At 36.6% G+C, this 21019-nt stretch overlaps 1 protein-coding gene across 1 annotated transcript in view; it reads right to left on the minus strand.

The window, feature by feature from the left end:
• Positions 1-7672: 7672 nt before the first annotated feature.
• Positions 7673-21019, minus strand: part of CDH9 (cadherin 9) — a 70254-nt gene continuing 56907 nt past the window's right edge. Inside the window, exons 9-11 of the mRNA XM_005526477.3 lie at positions 11473-11590; positions 11139-11390; positions 7673-8425 (exon numbers count right to left, since the gene is read on the minus strand). Coding sequence (XP_005526534.2) covers positions 7938-8425; positions 11139-11390; positions 11473-11590 — 858 coding nt within the window. The 3' untranslated portion in view covers positions 7673-7937. The remainder of the gene's footprint in view (positions 8426-11138; positions 11391-11472; positions 11591-21019) is intronic.

Genomic DNA, 21019 nt, shown 5'->3' on the forward strand with positions numbered 1-21019 from the left:
TGATTGATGGTTGAAAAGTTTGGAAGCAACCACTGTCGATGCAATGATAAACAATACTAATTCACAAATTTAGCCTTTTCTAGTTTTGTGGTTCTCCCTATTACTAAAACCAAGAGCCTAATACAGACTTAAACAGATTTCTGGGTAGCCAATTTGTATTCTTTGCCACGGACCATATTTCTGACAGTCCACTCTTGGTCCCTTGATCAGTCTGTTTGCATTCTGTAGCTCTTGTTTTTAAAATATGTTCAAAATGTTTGATTTTGATTTTTGTTCCCAAATTTCCCTTATATTTCATATTCCCACACATCTATCCTTTTTCATGTTATCATTTTGATACATATGTCTCTTTTATGACATATACTGATTGTTTCCCAAGTTGTAACTTGAAATCTGTGATCCACAGCAAATCGTAAAAAACTTGTATATTAATAGTTGTTCTTTGTCCTGGTCCTTCTCCAAGCATGATTATTGTATTAAAGTAAAAAAAAAAATAGATTCCAGGAAAAAAAATGGACAAAAAATGTGCAGTAAGCCCTAAAGACTGCAGAAATATGCCCCTATGAGAAGGGATTCATAAGTCTGAAAACATGTCTGGTTTTATTAAGGAAGCTAATATAGTTAGCTAATATTATAGCTAATATAGTTAGACAAAAGATACTGCCTCTTTCCTCAGGCTTTCACTCTATTGCAAAAGTGTAAATGTATGAATTAAATCGGATTGCATCACTATTGGAAACATGTATGTATCAATGATGTAATGCAAATCTCTTTTTCATTGTATTTTGAAGGGCTGTTCACAAAATCAAGAGAAAGACCTTTAACAGCTGGGATTTTTTCACCTCTAAAAAATTACGGTGTTCATAATACTTTGTAATGAGTTTAGTGTTAGTAAGTACAGCAACATGCCACTGACTCGGGAAGGAAAATGCAGTGGGTGAAATCTGGCCCTTACTGCTATTGCTGTGCAAAAGCTGGCTGTAAAACAGTGCAGGGTTGGCTGAACATCAGTGACAACAAATATTCTGGCACTACTGTGCAGGATGGCTGAAGGCGCTCATCCATGGCACAGAAGAAAACACACTGGCATTGCTTTGGAAAAGATCAAACTTCCCCTTTGGTCAGTAAGTTGCAGATGGCAGCATATGTGTTAGCAGGTGGGGAAGCTGTTTACTCTCTTTGGCTCTCACTCTGGTTCCCTTTGGATGTTGCTGTGTTGCCTGGTGCCCATTCTGTATCCTAATTTGAGCATTAGTTGAAACAAAGCCCTTCATTTACACAGTAGATGGGGTTGAAAAGCCTCTTCATGTCTTGTTTCTCTCTGCATCCCTGCCGAGTGCTGTTCAGGCTTGTTCCTAAAGACTTGTCATTAAATTACAAATCTGGAATTGCTGGAGAAAAATTATATTTTTTTTTCAGCAATCAAAAATAATGTCTCATCAAGAAATCAAATGAAAAGGCATGGAAGGAGTCCTTAGGAATAAAGCCCAATCAGTTCTGAAGGAGTGGAGACCAGCTGGTGTTGGGTACTACAAACCCATATTCTTCCACTGTCCCTGCCTGCTGTACCACTGTACTTCTGATTACCTATCTGTAATCTGCTTGAAGTGAGAAATTAAAAATAAAGCTACTTCCTTTTCAAATCTGAGCATATTCCTGCAGTCTTTAGGGATTACAGCACATTTCTTTATCTATCATTTTTCCTTTGTACCTGAAATTAAAAACCTCTTTTATTCACTTACCTGCACAAGGCAAGCCCAGGAAAGCAACTGAACTTGTCCTCTTGAAACTTATGTCTCCAAAACACATACTTGTCCAAAGAACAACTTAGTCTGAGAATAATCTTTGATTCACAGTCACATGGAATGTTTTCTTGTTTTAAGATGTCTGAAATTTGTGGAGCAGTGAATCTAATTACAAAAAAAAAAAAAAAGGTTCTTATTTTTATCAGTGAAAGTACATAAATTAATGTCTCCTAAATTGTTAGCTCTTCTCAAGGAAGTATGGCCTGTCGAGAGTAGAGCAGGTATTGCTTCTGTCTTCAATATTGTCCTGCTGGGTGTTTTGGGGGAAACTGGTTCACAAATAAGAGCTTTTCCCACCTGTGAAACAGTGATAATGACACTGACCTTCTTTTTAAGAAAGCTTTAAAAACTAGGGATAAAAGCATTATATAAGGAGTAAGTATTATTATCGTTGCCCCTAGCAACTAGCTGCATGCTTCCTGACAGCTGAAAGAGCAAGTCTCAAGTGAAAAAAATCCCAGCCTTAAATTTCTTCTCACTGTTTTTACTCATGAAACTCTTTCCTCCCTTCTTCCACTGCTATGTGCTAGAAATCCACTTACATGATTAAGTGGATGGGGTGGTCATTCTGCCTCCAGCTGCTGGAGAGAAGGGAAGGCTGTAGTGATCCTGGACAGGTTTTGGGATACTGTGTTCCTCCAGAGATATCATTGCACTACTCGAACAGATCATAAACTGTTTGTAATATGGGCTAAGTGTCTACCTGTAACTTGAAAAGTAAAATGAAGGACAGAACTATAAGCAGTGAACAATGTTATCATTTGACTCCCACCAAAATCAAGATCTGTGTTTGTGCAGGCATACTTTATACAGCCTGTCATCCTCCTGTGAGAAGTGATGGAAGAAATGCTTGCCATGCTGACTCTAAAACCAAATGCTTTTAAAATTACAGAGTTCATTCCAAGCTTGATAAAGGTATATTAATATGTGTTATGACAGGAGATGTGTCAAATTCCATGAAAAAATGAACAAATCAGGAATGTGCTCATATTTTAAGTTACAGGACTGTTATGAAAATGTATTTCCTGCTAAAACAGTGCACGAGAAAAAGACATTGGAGTTGTGACAAGACACTGTCACTTTTTCAGCTCTTACTGGTGATCTGAAATTTTTCTAAAAAGTGTTCTAATGAATTTTGCTGGAGTGGGAGAAAGGTGCTTTGCATTGAATGGAGATGAAGTGGGGTGGGAAGTAAAACGAAAGAAGTACATGTTCCTGGATTTCCTGTGTTGCAGGGTGCCCTGTGACAGCCAGTGGGCTGATTCCAAGCAGAGACACTCACTTCCCCTGTAGAAATATCGTCAACATGATTTCTTTGGAACACAAGAACGTTGATATTCACAACATTCTTTTCTGCATTTAGCTCCTGTGAGATTTTAATGAAGATGAAAAATCCCAAATTTGGAAGTGATTTTTAAGTAGAGTTCAGGCCAGATCTCTCCTCATTTGAATTATGATTCATGAACTGAAACTGAACCAAAGTGTAAAATATATACTTTCTAACAAAAGGATGCTAAGACAGAATAAAACAATCTGTGAAATCAGAGTATTTTATATTCTCTGGTTTGCACTTAGTTGAATGCATCTTGTGTTCTGCCATAGATATTTTCCTTTTAGGTGAGCATCTCTGTTTAATGAGGTGTGGTACCTAAAGGTTGTTATTGGCAAACCTTTTAGATAACAAAGTGGGGATTTATTTTTTTTTTTAATATATGCACACATATACACTCATGCAGGCATATAGAACAAAATAAATCAGATGCCTATAAAATAATATCCATGCCTGTTCCTGAAAAATTCTTCTAGAATTCCTCACTTCCCCATTCATCTTCCCATGAATGTGATACCCTGATTCTGTTTTTTTAGTTTTGTTTCTGAAACTTCTTGTTTGTCTACAAAATCAATTGTAAAACATAATATGTAACAATACTCCAATATGCAATGACCTAGACACTTATATGCACTGTCTGCCTGCTCAGCACAAGTGAGAAATGCTTGGCACAAGTGAGAAATGAAATGTAAAATGTAAAATGTAAATGTAATTTTAAAATATTACCCTCACTATAAATTAGACCACTATCAGTTGAAATGCCTTTGGTAGAACCAAAGGTGTTAATGTCTCCTGTCATCAATGCTTAAGATGTTTCACATAACATTTTATTGTTCTGTGTGTGACTATTCTGTTCTAAAAGCAGTTATTTAATGAAAGGACTAAAAATTTTAGGCATTTTCATGTATGATGGTAGTTTCACTTAGGCTGCTTAACCTGACGTAATGAGGAGCCTGTTTTGGCATTTCACTGAAAAATGTAACCTTATGCAAGAGATCATCTCCAGCATCATTTTGTACTAAGACTACTTATCAAAGTGTGTTTTTAAGTCTATGAGAATAACACAAAAGTCAGCTTAAGTGAAAATAAGTAGAAAATACATGGATATTACAAAACAAGACCTCCATCAAGCTGGAATGGTTTTATGTTTGTCTTCTTTTTTTCCCCCTTGGAACATTCACTTGACATTTTTCTGTGTTCATTTTTACTCCTTTTTCTCAGCTTATTTGTTCTTAACCCTGGAGAGAGCCCATTCAAAATCGATTTAAGTCTGTTCAGAATGATCACTAAATCTAACAGTATTTCCTTGGGAGTTACTAAATTTATCTTGGTCCTTAGCAATCACAAGTAGGTTTTCTGCTAGAGATTGAGTTAGGCTTGTAAATTTTAAGTTTTCCCAAATGCTTCTTCTCCTTTGCAGTGAACCACAACTGAGTGGTTCTGAGTGGCAGAGAAGAGATCCTTGGTGAGATAAACACCATAAAAATTACTCTTCTCCTTTCTCTTGAGACTCTTCTATGGTCCCAAGGCTTTGAACTCCCCAGTGAGAGATGTCTGATGTATTAGTCAGTCCCATGGATACAGAACTTCGGTCAACAAGCCCAGTTGACTTCACAGAGGTTGAAGATATGAAGATATGAAGATATGAAGATATGAAGATATGAAGATAAATATGAAATACCCAGTGCTTTAGTGCCTCAGTTCTCTTACAGAGGGAGGAAAACCTGCAGAAGCAACACTGGAAGGAAATCTGACCTCTCGTCTCTCTCTTTGCAGTTTGATGCTTAAACAGTATGGCATATCCCACTGTCAGTCAGTGCTTCTGCCCATTATTGTACCTATTTTTTTTGCCAATCCAGCTGAATCCTGGTCCCTAGTGGTTTATTTTTCTTGGTCATTCTGTAAATTGTATACGTCAGTGTCAGTCACCTTAAAATGTCAAAGGAAGCTAACAATTTAATCAGTATCATTTTGTATGGGACAACTGAAAAGCATTTTCTGTGCCAGTTGCTCCTTCCACCACACTAGGGTAGGAATATTCATGCTGCATCCAGGTTTTCCAAATGTGGACCTGTAAAACCATCAATACCCATCAAACTCTAATAGGCCTCTCATAATTTTGTTTTCCTCCTCTCTGTCTTTGGGAATCAACTTTTTCAACTACTGTTATTCATTGTAAGAATGCTTGAAATTCCCCGTAAATTTGTGAAATTACTTGTTTTACTGTGTCAACTATACAAATTTCTGTGATTTGTAAATCCATGTAGGTAATTTTTTAAACACATATTGCTTTAAGAATTACAGGGTTCTTGACTATTAGTGAACTAACATGAAAGCATGGAAAAATCTCATTCTCTTGCTGAAAACAAAGGCTCTTTCTCTTTAGTGTCTATGACTCAGGATGAGAAAATCTAGGGTGAGAGAAGGGAAGTACCTTTTTTTTGTCAGTTTTCTGGACTTTATGCTCTTCCCAAATTACCACAGAGGTACTGTGACATGATGATACTGAGCACGTCTTTCTACCAGAGCATTCTGTGAGGTGACTTCTATTATACTTCTTTCTGTTTTCTGTCACTGAAGAAAAAAAAAATAATCTCTTCTGTACAACTTCTATAAGTCAGAGAAGTTTATCCTATATTTTCTTTCTATTTCAGTTTTCATTGGGTTTCACTCTTCCCCTCTCCCCCAGTCATTTCTCTTCAGGCACATGGGTTTTTATTGTCCCTTTACTTTTTCTTCAATCCCGTCTTGAGGCAATGCCTTAAAGTTATGGAAATTGAATTTGAAGATTAATGGATTCCTGTGTACTTTCGCTTTGCCAGCAACAGGTTGAGAACATACACTTCATAAGTCTTTTGTTTTTACCTCCAAAAGACACAAAACTGAAATATGCATTCTTATGCCATCAAGTTATACACTCACGCCCTGCAACTGCATCACATCCATGCAAATACCTGCCACATATTGCAGGTTATTTTAACATTTTTTTGACCCTAAAGTTGTTTTGTTTGCAGCGTAGTGTCACAGACCTGATGTGCATCTCACAACAAGCTATTCACGTGCTTGCTTGGAACCAAATCACACAGACATTCCTTCCCCCAAAAAAAGGAGTTCAGTGCGAGGAAACTTGAGATACATCCTTGGGGCCAGCAGAAGAGTATGGTAGAAGGACTAAATAAAAAACAATAAAGAAATATTTTTGATAAATAATCCGAAAGTCAACATAGTATGAAGATAATTAGTTGGCAAGAATGTGTTCTTACGTCTGACTGAAGGGTCTCTGAGGCTGCAGCCTCATTACTATTTTTATGGTAAGAGATGAGTGCCTCTTTATGGAAACATCTGAAAAATGGTTAATTAATATAGAGAAAACCTTGAAATATTTTGGACATCTGTAAGTGTTGGTTTTCTTTAAATTCAGTATTAAAAATGGAAGTGCTATGGATAATGTACTTCCTAAAGTGTAAAAACGTATCTTCTATTCCATAAATTTGAGATTTTATATTTTTCTTTTTTTAAACAAATGAGGATAAATCCTTCAACTCTGTAAGATCGTGTGATCTACTTATATTCCTTTCATTCTGTGTTAAAAAATTGTGCATTGCATAAAGGCATATCCAGCAAATATATTTTAAACAAAAATATATACTTGATAAATGTCATTAAGGCTTTAGGAAATATGCAAATGTACACACTTCTTTGAAGGACTAGAACAGTAACATCTTTAATAAAATACTATTTAGACCTTGTTTTTATTTCTTGGCTCCCTTTAATTTAAAAGAAACTATTAGTAATATGCCTGATTTTTCTAATTGTCTCAAAGCTCCAAAACAAGATTAGTATGTAATAACCTTCCTTTCTTTATTGATGTTAGCTTAATTACTCAATTTCTTTGAAGGTATATTACAAATTGTTTTCACATTTACCACAATTAACTTTAATAGTTCCTTAGATCCCCAGGCAACTATCTGTTAAGTCCTCTCAGTGGTCATCTGTTCACTTAAGAAGGTATGTGTGACTGAGTTTCATTGTGAAACTGTATTAGTATGCCATATAGCAATACACATTGCAAACCTGAGTGCATTTATTTATAATCACCTTTTCAAAATAGTTTCTTCTGTTTTTTACAGTGAATTTCCATTGTAGAGCACTATCTCCATATCATTCTTATGCAGTACATTGCAACCACTAATCTGATATAGGAAGATGCATTCAAAAATGAAGTATTGCACAATACGAAGTTTCCTTTGTTCAGAAAGATTGGGCAGTTCTTTATGATTAACAAAGTACGTGAGTAGGTAGTGTTTTTATAAACTCTAATTTATTTAATAAAAATACAAAAATATAAATATACATATATAAAAATATCAGGATGAATCAACACACAGACATTCTTTAACTCAATAAATATGGCAGTAATATTAATCTTTTTAAAGTATATTTTTGAGATTAAGTTACAATGCAGATGCACACTATCCAACATAGTAGGAAAGATAAAGCAAAGCAATTTAAAAATATGGAGTTTCCATGTCATTATTAAAGGCACAAAAAGCCTTTTATTTTCTTTTCATTCCCTATAAAACCATTTCAGTGGAGGTTTCTAGGCAGAGAGGGTGAGTTTGTTTTTAAATCTCAATCATTCATGTTCATTCACGTTGACTTATTGATTAAGCAAACCCTTACTAAGACAACACCTATTTTTTGTAAAGTTTTTATTCCCAAGTAAGAGAGTAGGCCACTTTATTTATCTAGGAACATAGACATGAATTCCACTAACACGGACCAGGTCACAGATTACTTTCTCAGTCTCGATCACTGTCCTCTCCACCATACATATCTGCTAGTTTTTTAAACCGAGGTCCCCAGTCACTGAGGTAATCATAGTCTTGGTTGCCTTCTGTGGTAAGTGATTCCAGGGAGCTGAGTGAATTTGCTATGGAATCATTTCCTTCATAGGCATATGTTGCTAATGAATCATAAGGAGGGGCAGCTGGGTCTAAGTCATTTTCCTTTAACCTTCTATGAATAAAATCTTGGACATCAATGTTTTCCCAAAGAGGTGCAGTCCGCCTTATCTGAAATATTGTTTCTGGGATAACATCTCTTCTCATCTTACTTTCCTCCCTTGCTTCTGGATTTCTCAGTGTACCAATGTCAAAGGCCTGGGTGTCTTCCTCCCCACCTCCTTCATCATTGTAGGTCACAATATTGTCCCGAACATCATCCTTTGAGATGATCAATGGTTCCTTCTTCCTCTGTCTCTTGAGAGCCGTAAACAAAACAACTAATACTAAAAGGAAATAAAAAATTAATTAAGAAATGGATAGTTAAAAAGTAAATAAATGAGCCAAAATTTTACCTCGTCTTTTGACCTGGAAATGTTTTAAGGCTGGAATGGGATTTTTAGTAGGATATAGTGATTAAAATCTATATCCAGCTTGATCCCTTAATAAGGGAAAGTATTCATGATTTGATAGCAGTCAAAAACTTACTCTTGTTTTAAACCTATGGGAGAATGGATCAAAATATTTTATATTTTAAAGAAATTTGCAACTAAGCTGAAGTTGAAAAGGAAACAATATCATAAAATATTATCCCACTAAGGTTTGACTTTGGTTTTAATTTTGTAAGTACCACCTTTCTGGCAGTTGCAAAGGGTCCTTTGATCAAATGTAGTTGAATCTCCTTGGCAAAAGTTATTCACACTATTGAAAGCTAGTGATTTAGGTATTCACAAGTGTATTATTCACTTCTGAATATGGGATCTACAGGTCCCTCTGAAAAGAAGAATCTGAGGACCTTAAGCTATCAATATTATTGACAAAACTACTTTTCCTTCAATGACTGCAAGAATTGAAATCCAGTCTTTGTTACTAAATGCTGCTTTTAAGAAAAACATGACCCCCTTTAGTTTATGAAGTGCTAGTTGAAAAACTCTTCTGAAGAGGTAAGGACTGATACAAAAATGAAGCTCTATAAGGAGAGATAAAAGAATGAAGTTAGGATTTGTAAATACATTCTGGTGTCTAAATGCTATTAATTTCAGTAGCAATTCAATGCTTAAGTGCATTTAAAAACCTGACTCTCTCTCCAGTAGCTGCAGTAAATAAGAGAAGCCATCTGTCAATGAGACATAACAGTGGTTACTGAACCATAAATTACAACAGTGCTGAATAGTTTTTTTGAGTCTTAGGAGCTAAGATTTTACTCTGAATCACCTGAGTACTGGTGAATAAAAGATAAGATGGGACATGCTGCAGGTAGGGAGAGGGGAACAGAGATCTTCCACATGCCATGATATTATCTTGTGCATATAATGGGTATTCCATTATGTTTTATTTGGGTTTTCTTCCTTGTACCTGTACAGAGGCCCTTCTTTTCATAATGATAGATGAGAAACTACACACTTTAGTAAGTTTAAGAACTCCACGTAGGAGAAAAGGGCATATCACTGAAAGTTTATTATGAAGTGCCTTTCACAGCCTGGTACTTTATATGTCTCACCTATGTTGACTGGGCATGTTGACACCAGTCTACGATTATAACACACTATACCTTGTTGAAAAATTAAAAAAGATGCCGAGTATCACACTAGCTGTAGACTAAAAATTCTGTTTAGAGTCTTCACAGCAACCTGTTTCTTTGACTTCATGTATGTCAGTAGTGCTAAGCAGAGCAGGGCCTACCTTGGGTCCTACAGTGGTCATACTTGTTCTGCACAGCAATGGTCCCTGATCCTCCTCTGAGTCTCATGTGCTATTGCTGTGGCCCTAAGGCACATTTTGAGTTTTGATAAGCTCAAAGTTTAGTACAGACTTGTTCAATCTGTACTGAAGCACTGCAGCCAATCAGAGCAATGCTTTCATTGTGAACAAGTAAGGACATATGCTTCATGCTCCATTATTTCATGCTCTGTGTTGGGGTGTGCAGGGTGGCTTTAAAGATGCAGAGCTTGTTGGCATGGTATTAAGAACTATGTAAGGTGAAGAGCTAGGTCTGGCAGTGTCTGAACCATAATTTTCTCCTGAAAGTGGTGCCCTTCCAGTTCTGCCTCTCAGACTATGCCTGGGCAATATCCTGGGGAACCCAGGGGTGTTGATGCTCAAACCAGGCCAGCAACAACTGCCTGAACCTAATCAGTTTATCTATCAGTTTGTCAGAGCTCAAGTATTCTCTCCCCCTTAAATCCAGTACAGATATACTTCGTAGATACTGGTTTCTTCCAATACCCACAGGAAAGATTAGGAGGATCACAGAGTTATCCTGAATCCAGAGTAAAAGCTGCAAAAAAAAAAAAATCCCCTTATAATTATATAAACTGATACCTGTAACTTCTCACTGACCCCTTGGCAAACTGTGTTTGCTAGGACAGGTGGGAGAGGAAAGAGGTTTTGTGCAGAGTTTTATTGGAAGGTAGCAGTGATGGCACTTGTCTTGTAAAACATGCAAGTTGAAATTTTTTTGTTCTAAACACCAGATAATGAGCTAGCATTTATTCTACTTCTTTCGTATGTCACCACATCTTTCTAATGTTTCTATCTTCCAAACACTCATCTGACTTCAGTGCTCACACTTATTTAATCAGCTGTTCTCACTATCACTTGCAAGAAATTGAATATTCTATCCTATGCTTTTGAAGTGTTTTCTGAACAGAAAAAAACCAAATCTTTCATCATTAAATAGTTAATATAATTCATAACATTTAATCATTGTAAAACTTAGCACTCAGCTTCAGAAACATGATTTTGAAGTTCTTGATCTAAATTAAGATCTGACTATGGCATGAACATTATTCAAATGAGCGTGGTAACTAAAACTGACCCTGTATTTTCAATTGCATTTAATCTAAGTAGCATAGTCTCGCTCTTCTCACAAAGTTGTCTAAGGAGTAATGATGATATTTTTCTGCAGGATCATGTAAATAATGGTTTTAAGATTATCAGGGCTCTCAAAGTGACTTGATCTTTGCTAGGCAAAGTAAACATCTCATCAGAGGTACTTACCTAGCAGGATAATGATGCAGAGGAGAATGGCCACCAGTGCCCCCGTGCTGAGGCCGGCAGGGAGGAGCAAGGCCTCGGCGCTGCAGGACTGCATGTTCCCCCGGCTGTCACAGGCACACACCCGGATGGTCAGCGTGCCCGTGCTGCTCTGGATCGGGTAGTCGTTGTCAAATATTATGATTGGCAGAAGGTAGGTACTCGTCTTACTACGGCTGTATCCGTTTCTTCTAGTCATAATTCCTGCAGTGTTATCTAGGATGGAAACACAGAATCAATAAATGTTTCTGAATTTTTATGTGATATTGGGGAGGGGGGTGTTAGGGTCAGCAGTTACCTTTGTTGTCTACAACAGAGAAGTTTGGATGAACAGCAAATTCTGGCACCAACTCAAAGAAAAATTTGTGTCCTCGAGGAGGCTGATCTTTGTCAATTGCACTCACAGTCTGTATGAGCTATAAAGAAAAGAGTATTTCATGCTTTTAGAAATCTTATGTTTCAATTCTCTGCTTTTCATGTCCAGTAAAAACCCAGTGAATCTCTCTGAAGACAAAAACTGATGTCCTAAGCCAAATGTTTCCCACATACACACAGTAGAGGTTACAGTAAACAACTTGGTTTATGGTTTAAACACATAACAAAGGATGAAAAAGGGTCCAGTCCTCACTGTAGAACAGTCATGTGCTTTGATTTGTACTCAGTATCTTGCAGTGATGCAGAAACATTTGCCCTTCTGAATAAGCCATAAACCTCCTGTGGCTCCATGTAGCAATGACGGAGAGTACTGTGTAAACCAGTTGTTAAGTGGGTCTAATTCTCAGTCCACCTCATCTGCTCCTGGCGATAAATCGGAGTACTGCACTGGCAGGATTCTCGATTCTCCTGGGGTAATAAAAAGAGAAGCTCTGCTCTCTCCTAAATTGAAACCTCTGGCTGTGGAGCTTAATAGCTGCCCTAACAAGGCCACTCAAGCCCAGCTGGGAAGGAGTGATAATAGTGCCAGAATAGCATCAGAGGAGAGTGAACTGAAAAAAGGAGAGGCTTCAGCAGTACCTCTGGATTCCACAAGCTTTCCTGTTGCATCAAAACATGCAAATGTGTGTACTCTTGTTTATGGAGACACACGTAAATGCTAACAAATTGACTCATTTTGTATCTATCTGCCGCTAGACTGACAGAGAGCAGTTACAAAACTGCTGCAGAACTGAGGAAGGAAAGGTTACCTGGGAACATCTGTGATTTATGAATTGACATGCAATATTTAACACCATGCCACACTGCATGAGTCATAGTAACTCCAGAAAGCTCTGTGAATGGCTGTTCTGTCCTTTGCCCTTCCTGGTGGATGTCACACTAGAGAGCAAACCACAGTCCACCTTGGCTTACAAGGACAGGTTTGCACTCAATCACAAGGTGACAAAACTGGTGGCGTAAGAGTAGGAATACATCTCAACTTGCTATAACTCAGGATGATGTTATATCAGGTGGAGGATGGTATAAGTCAGTACAGATGAATTTCTATGGCACCTAAACTTAAAGCCAGAATGTGTTCAGCAGTCAGACATTTTTCTTTCAAAGCCAAGAGGGAGCCAATGAATGTTTTGAGTTTTCAGGTGTTTCCAGTGCTCAGGGTGTCTTGAAATTCCACAGATATCAAAGCTACTTGTTATAAAAGACTTTGTTTTTCTCTTATTTCCAAACATTTCTTCCAGAAATACAGTAATTGACAAGTAGCACTAATATAATCTGTAAGCTTTGTGCCAATCAAATAAGGAATTCCTTTTTCTTATATACTGAGTCTGAACATTGGCTTGAGTGGGACTTGAGGACACAGTTAAATTTTGGAAGGTATTTGGAAGGTATTCTCACAGAATGGATCACTGTATTAGGCAAACAAAATTATAGGGCTGCAAAATATACTAAAGTGCTTTTTGTTGTATTGTTCAGAAAGAGGCTGCTGCTGCTACAGTACTGCACTGTGAACATTTGACCCATTTTTTCTAGTTATCTTTGGGATAATTTGATTACAGTTAATAATATTGAATTTTTTTTTAAAAATGGAATTTAAAATTTAAAAAAAAAATATTAATTTTTTTAAAAAATGGAATTTATCCATTTTAAACCCCCCAAACAACCCAAAACAAAAAAATCGCCAAAACTTAAAACACAACACGGATTCAGTTGAAGGGTCTGAGTTTAGCTCATTCACTTCCCAGCACCTCCTTCTAAAACAAGCACAAAATATTTTTATAATTTCTTTTTATTTTTGAGGTATGTTTAGGAACTTGAAAGGTAATTTGTGAACATCAGCCTTGCACAAAGCAATATGACTATCCTCAGAGCAGGATTATGCAGTTTTTCTAAGTGTAATTAGAATATTAACTACATATAAAAATCTCTAAACTTTTTAAGCATTTAATGATCATTGATCTTACAATTTTTAATTTTTTTTTTAATTTTTAGCTGTTTCATAAGATTAGTCAAATCCTTGTTTATGGTGAAGTATCCTGGGTAGTATTAGTGTGTTTCTAAATCACAGTTTATGTCAATAACTTTCCAGTGTTCAATTCTTTTGTCTTTCCTGTTATCTGCCTCTGGGTGTGTTAGTACAGAAAGCAAGACCGGGATTTGGTTTAATTTTAGTTTTCCACAGCTTAAAAATATTGCTAAAAAACCCAAAATATTTTGAGTGGGGTAAAATACCAAATTTAAAAGAGAAAATTTGCCTATCATAGTAGCACGAGTTTGAAAAGATGGAAGAAATAAAAAAGTACCTGGGAGAAGAGAGAATTAATGTGACAACATTTGTGCAGTTTACAATTACTTATTGAAAAACTCAAGGAAAAAATATCCTGCTGTAATAACTATCAGAAATTGTAGTTGAGTATCTCAGGTCTTTTTTGAGATGTAATCAGTGGGTGTTTGTAAGATTTGATTCACTTCATGTGCAAATCACACGGAGAAGTACAATTGTACCAGGCACAGAGGAACCTAATTGCAACAAATAATTATTGTTGAGGGTAAGGCTGAAGAAGAAAGAAACCCAGCCTTATTACCTGATCTAACTACTGGCAACATAAATTGAGAACCAGCTGTTTGCCTGCTAGAAAAAATGGGAGATTAAAAGAGCAATGAAAAACCATGATTGCAGGTGAATTGTTCCAAATGATGAGCAGGTGAAAAGAAATTAGAAATTTTATCTAATTAAGGATATTTTTTTTTTCAGTTATACAGCTGTAAATAAAATACAATGATATCAGTAATAATCACCACAGAAATGAAAGCGATCTGGCTATTTTTAAATATCTTATTTATATGAAAAAAGTTAGCACTCCTTTGCGTACATTTTATGATTTCATTTTGGAAATATAACCACCCATTTTGATGCACTTATGGACATTGAGTTATGGTCACTCTTCATCAGGACTTCAGAGCAATATCTCTGATACTGTAAGATTATGATGGAAGAGTTATTTCAAGAAAATTACTTTTACTCAAATACATTTCAAGCATATTAAGCTTAGAGAAGATAAAACCATTCTAATTATTTTCTTTCTTTCATACTTTCCCACGTGAATGAGTAGAATTTAGAAAATACAGCAGTATTGTCATTATTTTGAGGGCTGCAAATGCATGTGCCTAAGCACTTGTGTGTATTTTAAAAAACAGTGTCATACTCTAGAGCGGATCTTAATAAGTTAACTGAGGTTTTTAAGGGTCATTTTCCTTTGAGGGTTATGAAAATTTAAACATAAACACTGACATGAAGTTTTCTCTTGCTTAATCAGGACAAGGTGCTTGTAGCAGTTTGACAATGTTAAATGAGTAGCAAGAAGAATTATTCCCAATGGAAACATTTCTTAATGATCTTGGGACTAATGCTCTTCAGCCATGCTGTTTGCCAGTGCTCTGACAATGACTGGTGTCTTGGGACAGATGTTCTTTAATATCTTTATAAATGATGTAGGCAGCGAGATCAAGTGCACTCTCAGCAAGTTTGCAGATGACACGAGTCTGAGTGTGTAGTTGACAACAAAGGGAAGGGATCCTGTCCAGTGAAATCTGGAAAATCTTGAGAAGTAGACTGAGGAGAATCTCACAAAGTTCAACAAGTCCAAGGTGCTGCACCTGGGCTGGGGCAATCCTAGACAAGAGCACAAAGTTGAAGAGGATGTCATTGAGAGCAGCCTTGCAGAGAAGAACTTGAGGGTTCTGGTGGATGAAAAGCAGGACATGAGCCTACAATGTGCACTTAGAGCCCAGAATGCCAACCATATCCTGGGCTACAACAAAAGTGGAGTGGCCAACAGGTCAAAGGAAGTGATTCTGCCTCTCTGCTCTTCCTTTGTGAGATCCCACCTGGAGTACTGCATTCAGATCTGCATAATAGAGATGTGGGCCTATTGGACTGAGTCCAGAGTAGGGGAACAAAGATGGTTAGGGGTATGGAGCACCTGTCCTATAAAGATAGGCTGAGAGAGTTGGAGTTGTTCAGCATGGAGAAGAGAGGCTCTAGAGAGATCTTATTGTTATCCTCCAGTACTTTAAAAGGGCTTATAGAAGAGAGGGAGATTGACTTCTTACACAGGCAGATGGGGAATATGACAAGGGGGAATAGTTTTTAACTAAAAGAGGAAAGATTTAGATTAGATGTTAGAAAGGATTTCTTCACTCAAAGGTCAGTGAGGCAAGTTACCCACAGAGACACTGTAAATGATCCATCTCTGGAAATATTCCTAGCCAGGATGGATGGAGCCCTGAGAAACCCAACCAGTCTAGTGGATCCTATTCCTGGCCATGGCCAAGGGGTTTGGAACTAGATGGTCTTTAAGGTCCTTTTCAATCGAAAACATTGTATGATTTCATGATTCTATTTATTTCTTTCATGATGAAGACAGAGATTCTGCTAAAGGGTTTGGCCCTATTTCCCACTGAAATAGTTTTTTTTCAAGCATGAAAACAGTTCAATTATAATCCTGTTTCATGTTGTTTGGATTTTTTTTGTCCTGGATGACAGCATCAGATTTTAGGGCTATGACTTGCACCAGTCAAAACTATGATTGTAGTTTATGTTCAGGCTATTTTATAGTTATTTGTACTCATGTCTGAAAAAGTGGTTGGGGGTGAGCAGACTGCCCTGGAGCAGATTCCTTATACGTATCTCAAACATCCTTAGGCAAAGGCTGCTATTCAAGTTGTTTTAAAGATAGCAAGCAAGTAGAAGCTAGGAAGGGGAATTCTGAAATAGGAAGGGTCCCTGTGTACTTCAGAGCATGCTGTTAGTGTTCCTGAGGTTGCATTTATATGCACAGAGAGATGAACAAGTAGAAGGCTTTGGTTGTAAGGTCAGCCTTGGGACTGCCTTTAAAAGAAATATAGGAACCATTAAAGCAAATGCTAAGCTTTATCAGCACAGAGGTCAACACCATCTGGACACTTTTAAGATGGGCTTTTCAGTGTGTGCTGGCTTGGCATGTCAGGCAAAGAAATGGCTGTTGCACCTTGGCTCCAGGGTACACTCTAAAACTACAGCCACATGCTTCAAAAGTTTCCTTGGAGAAACATGGACAAGATGAGGTCCACGGGTGGGCACATACATTTTCAGGTTAAACATTTCAAAGAGACAAATAGAACGTTTGCAAAGAATTCTTCTACTAGTTCTTTTCAAAACAGTAATATATTGGTGGTTGTTATTTTATTTTTAAACATTTTTCTTTTTCAAAATTCCTTCTTTTAAAATTCACTATAAATGGTGAAAAATAATGTCACTTTCACCAAAATTTAAAGATGGCCAGTGCTGTGTATTACCTTTCTGAAGTTTTAATACAACTCGATTATCATACAGCATAAAAATTATACTTCCAGTCACAAAGACCACTGGAGAAAGATATTGTTAAGGTAGAGATACAGTAATAACTTCTGAATTTTGTTGTTTCTGTGTGTAACAGAAGAGAGGAACAGGCCTTTAATCCACTTGAATCATTTGGGTTTTCATTTTTGTTATATCATGCTTGTAATACCAGTTAAACCCGGTGATTGTACAACAGAAAAATAGACTTTAAAAATATCACTAAGCATTTGAGAAAGGAATGTCTGGGAAATGTTAACGTTTTTGCCTAATATTTTTTAGAAGAGATAAAAAAGTCTGGATCTCGAAGCACTGGCTTTCTTGCAAGTTTTGAACTTGTTTGGCGCTGCAAATGTTTCTCTAGGAATCTGGAAAGATCTCACCACTTTGTCTGCAATAAACTATGAGGGAAAAAATCCTGTGAGAGAAACTATTTTTGGCAATCATGAGAACAGTTATAACAGCAAATGTTATGGGGAAATGGTGGAAGAACAGCTTTGTTTCTCCTTCTTCCTCTTGCCCTTTTCCTCCCTGTGTGATCTGGTAGGGTCAATCACTAACTAACCCTGAATGTATTACTAAGAGCAAGGGTAAATATTTGTGGGACGAAGATTATGGAAAAGATGTGATGATATGGCCCAGAGGAGTGTTTCAAAATCAATCCAGCTCTCAGTGGATGTCCATCTTGTCATTATGCAGCTTGAGTCACAAGATCACACTTGTACAGACACAGTTCTAGGCTATACACCTGTAAGGTGCTAGCTATAGAAAACAGCCTCCATCACACGTCTGCAAGCTTGAATAGATGCCTGCCACTTAATGAAACTTCAGAAATGCAAAGCAGTTTGGTTTGCAGACCTTGGATCTGTTCCACAAATGTGTTGGCACTTTTAAGCAGGACTGAATGTTTATCAAAAGTTGGAAAACTGTCAGTTCCATTCTTACTTAAAAAAACAGACTGTTACCATGGGTCTCTCACTAAAATAGGCCAAAAGGTGTCTACCTAGTGAAGCAGTTACAGTGTATAAAATGTCATGACTGATAATTAGCAATGCGCACTTGAGAAAAAGTGATGTCTCTCTGCTCTGTTTTAAAAAGTGAGGGAAAGTAAGGAGAGTAATGAAAAGAAAAATCAGCCAGGTATCTGAAGGAGGAAACAAACTTTATGCATTCTGATATCTGAAAGCCTGTGAATGGCAAGAAAGAATATATCATCAGAGGGGAAAAATAGTGACTGAGGTTGTTTTCTTGATGGGTGTTGAAATTAGCTAAATTGTTGCCAACAGTAAGCTATGCAATAAACTATGGAGCTAAATTTTTACCAACAAATTTTCAGTTAAATCAGTCTCCTTCCTGGTTTCCATGGAGAATACTCATCCTCTAATCCAGCTAAAAAGACCCAGTTAATTCCTGTGACAAGGCCATAAGAGAACTTGTACCAAATCCTTCCCCACAACAGTCCCTGGGGCATTGGGATTAGGGGTTTCTAAATTGCACGAGAGGAAGGCTGCTTCCTACTTTTCTTTAGCCTGTGTACTAGCTAATGGAATGAGATTCTTAGGGTGACAGATGTGTTTCAGCCCAATGAACTCAGATTTTTATTAACCTTTTTGTGATAAGGTTTCTCTCTAGTCATACCATTGTTGTTTGGAGATAAAAGAGTAGGAGAAACTCTGTAGGATTTTCTTTCCTCTGACTCTCCTAAGGCTATCTGAAAAACATAATGAGTGAAGCCTCTAATATCTGTTGATGCTGAGAATGAGTAATGTTCCTTGGTGGCAGAGAACAATCTTTGATCATTCTGATGCTTTCTAATTCATCTGAGACTTAGAAAGCAATGTGACTAACAACTGGTCCTGGTTAAAAAAAATAAATTAATTAACTAGATATATTTATCTTCTCAGTCTGATTCTTTTGTTATGGTACAAGATGTAGAATCAGTGGTGTGATGTGTCAAGAAGAAATAATGGCTATAATAAAAAAGCTGTTTTAGGTGATCTCTAAAATAGGTTGGAGTAGTACTAAATGAACATGTTTCTGCTTATATTATACAGGGACTGCTAGACATGAGCAATACAGGTTCTCTGGAACTTAGCATCCTTGGCCAAAACATTCAAGTTCATATTTCTATATTAATTGCTATTTTTAAGCACTCTTCTGTGTTAAAGGCAGTCAATTATCTTCTGAAATGCTAAGTAAATTATGTGTAAATGTCCAGATATGAATTCAGGTGCCTCTCTTTAGGACCCCAACTGTTAACAAATAGAAAACCAAAATTAATCTCTCATTTTTTCTGTAGCTACCCTTGGTGCACACTGTCCTTCTAGTATTTTTGGGAGTTTTTCCAATGAGGGAAAATAATTGCTGAAATTATATTGGTAAATTAGATGTACGGGAGGTCTGAAAAACAACATGTCTATCTATCTATCTATCTATCTATCTATCTAATGGGTCTCTGTCATATCTGTTGTTAGGTAATCACAGAATTTATGAGAAAGGTAAGTGAAATTTCAGACATCCATGGATATTTCATCAAGTATTCTAGACGAGATTAAATAGGATTAAGGAAATTGACAGCCAGCATGCCTGGATTGAACTTCTTCAAATATATGAGAAATCCTGTGTTTTCTGGTTGGCAAAACTGCATAAGATTAATTGCAATTAGAACTTCATTTCTAAGCTTTGGAATCTTTGTTTGTGTTATGCAATTAAAATACATAACATACTTTTCTGCCAGTCATCACACTGAGATTTTAAGATTTATTTACCTTAATTTTGTCTTGTACAATGAGCCATTGTTACATTAACAGAATTTAGGTCCTATGGCAGGTGTTTGAACTTAATGGCTAGAATTATCTGAATTAAATCAATATGAAAAAAACAGCTTATAAGTCATAAACTAAAACTATATGGGTCTAATAAGCAAAAGCTTGGAGAATTTTTGCTCCTTCTGGAAGGCTTGAGCTGTATTCTTAAGTGGCAATTTATGTCACTGGATGATGTGATCATAAACCTTAGTTGTTGTGAAAAGCACTCTTTTTCATTTTTCTGATATGATAATTCCTTCCACTGTTTTAATTTAATTCATCAGTGCCTTTGATGTGCATATTCATCTATTTATATAATGTACATGAAAAATAGTAAAACTTTCCTTAAAAAATAATGAAAAAATTGTCAAATACCGCTTCAAAGGGAAGTGATTTTTTTTAATCAAAGTATCCTCTGCCATTCTAACCTATTTTGTTTGAATTCTGATATTTTGTGTAATGAATGAAAAATAGAATTGGGTGCAGTCTCCCAACAATCTATTGTACCCTCTTTTTCTCCCTTTTTTTTTCTTTTTCTGTTTAACAATTCATAAAACATTACTTGAATTGCAATTAATATACTACATGTTCTTGCTCTGCATAGAGTTCTGCTGTACCTAAAAACCTAAACTCATCTCAGGTGCCATCACGCTACATTCAGTGAAGCCTCTGCATTTAAATAAACATTGGGCAGAAAATCAAGTAAAACATGAGCATGGTTCCTGATGCATATCCATATGACCCATCTTGGTAAAATCTTTGAATATCACATGGTCACCGTGCTCCAAAGAAAAAGAAAATATTATGCATTCTGATCCTTTCCACACATTTTCGGTGAAGACAGCCAGCTTTGGCTGGATGATGACAGCCTAAAGCTAGTGGGACACGAGGATAGATTAAGCTGTTCTTAGGACTTCATCCTGGCTTCTCTCTCCTATACTAGGAACCCACTCATGTTTCTGCTAGTGAAAATAATGTTCTCAAGATTTTTCTTCCAGTCAAAAATGAATCAGGGAAGAGGCTCATGCATGGTCTCAGGTCTATTTTGGAGAGATATTCTTTAAGTACCCTATCTTCTACAAAATCCAGTTATTTTGTAAATACTTTCAGAATTAAAAATATTTTTTCACAGGATTTAAAACTGAGAGACTGACTGAGATTGCTAGCATAAATAGATGAATAATAAATAGATGATATATAATGGCAGCAATATTAAGACACTTCTGTAA

The sequence above is a fragment of the Pseudopodoces humilis genome, chromosome 1, assembly GCF_049639895.1.
Source record: "Pseudopodoces humilis isolate 2021_Gansu_Grassland_sample_001 chromosome 1, ASM4963989v1, whole genome shotgun sequence".
NCBI lineage: Eukaryota > Metazoa > Chordata > Aves > Passeriformes > Paridae > Pseudopodoces > Pseudopodoces humilis.